At 44.9% G+C, this 6,182-nt stretch overlaps 3 protein-coding genes across 3 annotated transcripts; all 3 read left to right on the top strand.

The window, feature by feature from the left end:
• The first annotated feature begins 669 nt into the window (after positions 1 to 669).
• Positions 670 to 1,755, top strand: LOC106792860 (uncharacterized serine-rich protein C215.13-like). The gene has a single exon (XM_014759390.1). The coding sequence runs from the start codon at positions 670 to 672 to the stop codon at positions 1,753 to 1,755; it is 1,086 nt and encodes a 361-aa protein (XP_014614876.1).
• An 84-nt stretch (positions 1,756 to 1,839) lies between these two features.
• LOC106792858 lies at positions 1,840 to 4,659 on the top strand. The gene is made up of 3 exons (XM_014759389.1): positions 1,840 to 2,392; positions 2,438 to 3,020; positions 3,447 to 4,659. The coding sequence occupies exons 1-3, from the start codon at positions 1,840 to 1,842 to the stop codon at positions 4,657 to 4,659; spliced, it is 2,349 nt and encodes a 782-aa protein (XP_014614875.1).
• An 87-nt stretch (positions 4,660 to 4,746) lies between these two features.
• LOC106792857 lies at positions 4,747 to 5,817 on the top strand (the record flags this gene model as incomplete). The annotated part of the gene is made up of 2 exons (XM_014759388.1): positions 4,747 to 5,391; positions 5,550 to 5,817. Coding segments are annotated over exons 1-2 (913 nt in total), but the record flags the coding sequence as incomplete, so codon positions are not given.
• Positions 5,818 to 6,182: the final 365 nt, after the last annotated feature.

The following is a 6,182-nucleotide window of genomic DNA, read 5'->3' as shown; positions in this document are numbered from 1 at the left end:
GGAAGTAGTGGGGACGGCCTTACTACTACACTATCGTCTCGCCTAGTAACCGCAATCCTGCCTCAAGATAGCAGCGAGACTAGCGCTGCAAGAGGCGCGGGCTAACACCATCTTAATCTAACTGCCAATGCTAAGAATTTTCACTCAATGGACCTCTCAACCGCTGTCGACACAAGGGAATTGCTTCGAACAGCGTGGTCAAAGTTCGATGCCGAACACGACCGCATAGTATCGTCATCTCGCGAAACGGCAATGGAATAGTCGTACTTCAAAGAAAATCGCTACGATTCGACCATGCAGGCATATCTAGGCGGAGCAACGCTGTTAAACTTGCGTATAGAGGAACTTTCTCAACAAGTACCGCCTGTCACATCTCAGACAGCATCTCGTTCAAGGACAGTACTTCCTAACATCTCATTACCGAAGTTCTCCGGTGCCTTCTCAGAGTGGACACCTTTTGAGGAACTATTTTCCTCAATGATCAAAGACAACTCAGACCTCTCACAAGTTCAGAAGTTACACTATCTCAGAACCAGCTTGGAGGGGGAGGCGGCTAAAGTCATATCAAATCTAAAATTATCCGCTGATTCTTTTACTATAGCATGAAATAGATTGACAGATAGATTCGACAACAAACGCCTAATAATCCTGGCTCATCTCGATAGGCTGATGGCCCTTCCTCGCATCAAGGAAAGGTCATCTGGATCCCTCAACAAAATAATTAATATCGTTACGTCATCTCTTAGTGCTTTAGAGACATTAGGATGCCCGATTAATCAATGGGTTCACATCCTCGTTCTTCAGGTGGTATTAGCGTTGGATGACAAGACTCGCGAAGACTGGGAAACAAGATTAGGAACATCACGCGAGTTCCTACAACTAGATAAACAAATGAGTCATCTCACTAGCACGGCTGGAGCACTGGAACCTATCGAGACTCGTAGGTCTTACGAGGAATTCAAAAGAACATCCTTACGGCCCAAATCTGCCGCCACAAGGTCCTACGCAAGGTCCTTAAACGTAAAGGCTGAGGCTACTACGCCTACACCGATATCTCAGTCTACACGATCATCTCAGTCATCATTGGATAAAAGGCCAATTAAAAAACATCCGATGCGATTTATAACAGACCTCTCCAATACTTGCAGTTATTGTAGTCATAAGCACTACATCGCCTTCTGTCCTCTATTTAAGAGTCTAAGTCAACAGAAGAAGGAGAAGGTCATAGCAGAATCTCGCCTATGTTATAACAGTTTAGGCAGGCATAACGTTAGGCAATGCAGGAGTACTAGGCGATGCAACCAGTGTGGAGATCGGCACCACACGCTCATACATACCGAGAAAAGGATGACATCGTCCAGGACATTTCCTCCTACAACAAGAACATCTCCTCCATCGTCTAGGACATCTCCACCTATGACAAAGACATCTCATCCAATATCATGGTCATCGCCGCCAATCTCAAGAACTTCAAGCTCTCTTTCAGAGACAACACAGACATTTCAGAGAGTCTCGACCTCGCAGGGCTCACGGGTATCGTCGGATGAGTCACTGAGAGAGAATCGTCGAAAATCTTTAAAAAAGTCATCTCATCGCCGATCCTCTAGTCCGAAGTCATCATCATCCAATTCCGGTACGTCGACTCCCAAACACCTCTCCCAGCCGAAGGCTTCCACTCATGACTCCTCTCACAAGTCATCTTCATCTCGATCATCTCCTCCTAAGTCCATATCTACCAAGAAGAGTTCTTCTTAGAACTCTTCAAAAAAGTCGTCATCAGAATGAGGAGTAGGTGGGACATCTCATTACCCACATCGTCCTCTCAGATCCATTTTAAAAATGACCATCTCATCTACCTCAAGGTCCTCTCAGACGACTAATCGAGTCAGATTTTCGTCACCTATCTCAGACATCGATCGTTCGTCTAATCCATCGCTTTCAACGTGCTCTCGAGCTCCAGTACTCTTAGCTACTTGTAAAGCCTTTGCCATATCTTCAAAGGGAACGCATAAGTTGGTACGCCTTCTCATTGATCTTAGATCAGAGTTGACTTTAGTCTCCTCCAAAATCATAGCTAAGCTAAAGCTTAGCCGTTCTCCAGGAAACATTCTTATTCAAGGTGTGGGTAGTACATCTCCAAGAGCGACTAAAGGTCACGTGTCCTTAGTGCTCCAATCGACATACTTGTCATCTCGGGTTCATCTTAAGGCATTCATTTTGCCAAAAGTCACATCTCAGTTGCCGTCGTCTGTAATATCAGAGCAAAATTGGCCTTATCTCAGATCTCTTAAATTAGCGGATCCTGACTTTCTCACTCCAGATCACATTGACATTCTCATTKGTGCTGATAATCTCAGAAGAGTTCTCAAGTCCTCTCGCCTTGTTATGAGAGGCGACTCTGAACCTATAGCTTTCTACACCAGGTTCTGTTAAGCAGTTCTAGGCGCAACTTCCAGCCCTAGCAAGGTCGATCCTCTCAAAATTTGCCATGCCATCTCTATCGATTCTCTTGACAAAGCTCTCACAAAATTCTGGGTTCAGGAAGAAGTCTCATCTTCTTTCGCGTCAACCTTGAGTCTCGCTGAATCGCAATGCGAGCAGCACTTTGTTGATACGCACTCTCGATTGCCAACTGGTCGTTACATGGTTCGTCTGCCATTCTCGAAAGACATATCTACCTTAGGGCATTCAAGGTCTCTTGCCATGAGATGCCTTGRAAGACTTCTCAAGAAATTCGAAACCGATAGGCATTTCAAGGAGACCTACTCTGAATTCCTCAAAGAATATGAGTCTTTAGGACRTATGGTTCCTGTTCCTCTCGATGCTTCTGAGCCATCTCAGGCGTATTACCTGTCGCATCACGGAGTTTGGCGCGAGCAAAGTTCCTCCACCAAACTGCAAGTAGTATTTAACGGTTCAGCCAAGTCTTCAACCGGTATCTCTCTCAATGATCCTATGCACACTGGGCCGAAGACTCAAACGGACATTTTCGATGTACTRCTGTGGATCAGGCAGCACAAGTACATTTTCATAACGGACATTGTCAAAATGTTCCGCCAAATCCAAGTGCATCCCAAAGATCATGACCTTTAACGAATTCTCTGGGTTAATGAATCATCTCAAGTTCAGGCATATCAGCTTACGTCTGTCACGTACGGTACTCGCTCGGCTCCTTATCTAGCCTGTCGCATTTTTAGACAGCTCGTTGAAAATGAAGGTCATATGTATCCTCTCGCAGTCAACCCTATTCTCAAGGGAAGCTATGTTGACGACATATCAGGGGGGGCAGAGACTATTGATCATCTCAATGCAGTCGCATCTCAGTTAGAGGACATGTGCTCCTCCGCCTGTTTACCACTCGACAAGTGGAAAAGTAATTCCCCTAACCTTACTCGCACCTCTCTCCCACAGTCTGACAGCTAGCCTGTCCATTCGTTTGATGATAGCACTACCAAGATCTCAGGCATCTCCTGGAATTCTCAGAAAGATGTTTTTAATTTTCACGGTACCATCTCTTTCCATCAAGCCGTCACGGAACGCATCATTCTTTCAGAAGTTGCTCAATTGTTTGATCCTCTTGGACTCCTCTCTCCGGTAGTGATCAAAGCGAAAATCCTCATGCAGCGACTCTGGTGGGAAAAGGTTGGTTGGGATGATCATCTCACTCCAGACATAGTTCACGAGTGGTCCCAGTTTAGGCAACATCTCTCTCAGTTATCAGTCATAGAAACTCCCCGATGTTTAAACCTCTCGTCAAAGGCGACCTCAGTACAGATACATGGCTTCTCAGACGCCTCTCAACTTGCAATGGCAGCAGTTGTATATATCAGGGTGTCGTACGCTGGCTCATCTTCTGTAGTCAGTTTAGTCTGTGCTAAATCAAAAGTAGCTCCTCTCAAGAGGTTGACAATTCCAAGACTTGTACTCTCAGCAGCGGCTCTGCTAACCAAGCTGACCGGAAATGTAATTAGACTTCTCGACCTCTCGGACGTTCTTGCTTTTCTGTGGTCTGACTCTTCTGTGACCCTTGCATCGGTCAAAAACAATCCTATGAGATGGAAGGAATTCGTAGGCAATAGGGTAGCCGCTATTTACGAGTCTGTACCCCATGCTCATTGGAGATTCATCTCCGGAAAGCTAAATCCAGCTGACTGGGCATCTCGTGGTCTCAGTGCATCTCAACTCATTGATCACCCACTATGGTGGAGTGGTCCACCATGGCTTTCTCAGTCGCCAGAATTTTGGCACTCGTCAGTGCCACCCTCACCAGAAGAGAATTTGGAGGAACGCCCTGGCATATCACTTGCACTCTTACAAGCCCCACCTCTAGTTTGGGACTTCGTTGACCTTCCTCAATCATCCTCCTTTCATCGGCATCTCACAAAACTACTTCAGATCACGGCAATCATTCAGAGAGCAGTCTCGCGCTTTAAGAAGGTTCCTGGTTCGAGCTTGTCCGCATCGCCATTGAATCCAGCAGATCTGGAGAAAGCTAAATTGTTCTGGATACGCGCGACTCAAGAGGCGTATTTCTCACCAGAATTGAGAACGTTGTCGGCAGGACAATCTTTCAACAAACATCACGTTCTGACGCGACTCACGGCCTTTATCGATCGTGTTGGAATTCTCAGGGTTGGGGGACGGCTGCAAAATTCTTAGCTAGATGATGAGAGTAAACATCCAGCAATACTACCTCGTCAATCAAAATTCATCAATCTATTCATTTCCGATGCTCACGCCAGAACCATGCATGGAGGAACTCAGCTGACGCTCTCCTACATTCGGAGGACTTTCTGGATTATTGGAGGTCGTGCTCCTGTGAAGTCCTTCCTCAAAGATTGTCTCACTTGTGCTCGAATACGTGGAGTGAGAGMACAACAACTCATRGCTCCACTCCCGGCATCTCGAGTGACACCATCTCTTGTGTTCGAGACTACAGAGCTTGATTACGCCGGGCCAGTAACAATGAAGACTTTTCAAGGCAGAGGTGCAAAGTCCTTTGAGGGTTGGATAGCAGTGTTCATATGCTTCTCCACCTCTGCCGTTCATCTCGAAGTATTCTCTGACTACTCCACCGAAAGATTTTTCAAGGCATTTCGCCGGTTCACCAGCCGTAGGGGTCTTCTAAAAACGCTCAGAAGCGACTGTGGTACCAACTTCCAGGAAGCAAACAAGCAGCTTAAGGAGCTATTCTCAGCTGCAACGAAGGAATCYCTCAAGATCCAGAGACTTCTCGCTAATGACGGCACTAAGTGGATCTTCAATCCTCCAGCAGCCCAACATATGGGTGAAAAATGGGAGGCGGCGGTGAAATCAATCAAATATCATCTCAAACAAACCTTCTCGGATACGTTGCTAACGTTCGAAGACTTCTCCACGTTCTTAGCTCAAGTTGAGGCGGTTCTCAACTTTCTCTCAGCTTTCTCTCGGAGGACCCTGATGACATCAGAGCATTAACACACGGCCATTTCATCAGAGGGGAAGCATTAACAACTATCCCCGAGCCATCTCTAATAGACATCTCAGATTCCAGGTTGTCTCATTTCCAGCGAATTCAAGAGCGCTTCCAGCAATTTTGGAGAAAATGGTCGACGGAATGCCTGCAAGCGCATCAGACCACATCCAAATGGCAGACATCGCAAAACGATATCAGGGAAGGGTCTCTTGTACTCATCACTAAAGAGCGACTTCCGCCATCGAAATGGCCTCTTGCCAGAGTGATACAACTACACCCAGGAAAGGAMGGTCTCTGCAGGGTTGTCACGCTGAAGACCGCAACCAGCACTATCACTAGACCCCTAGAAAAAGATTTTTTAGGTTTAATTATTTTATTCAAATAAAAAGAAATTTGAATAATTGAGTATTTTCATTTAAATGGAAAGAGATTTGATTAGTTATTTATTTTCAATCATTTAAAAGGAGATTTGATGTGTGGGGTACTTTCATTTAAAAAGTAAGAGATATGATGTGTTTATTACTTTTATTTAATGGTTAAGTACTTTTATTAAAATAGAAAGAGATTTGATAAATTAAGCAATTTTTTTTAAATGAAAAGAGACTTGATGAGTTATGTACATTCATTCAAATAGAAAGAAGTTTGATGAGTTAGGTACTTTTATTTAAATGGAAAGAGAAATATTGAGGTAAGTATTTAAATTTAAATGCAAACCCTTTTAAAGACC

This window comes from Polistes canadensis, unplaced genomic scaffold (genome assembly GCF_001313835.1).
Source record: "Polistes canadensis isolate GaletaPanama2010 unplaced genomic scaffold, ASM131383v1 scaffold_895, whole genome shotgun sequence".
In the NCBI taxonomy this organism is placed as follows: domain Eukaryota; kingdom Metazoa; phylum Arthropoda; class Insecta; order Hymenoptera; family Vespidae; genus Polistes; species Polistes canadensis.
Note: the sequence above shows the minus strand (reverse complement) of the source record. Positions and strands in the feature narration are given on the sequence as shown.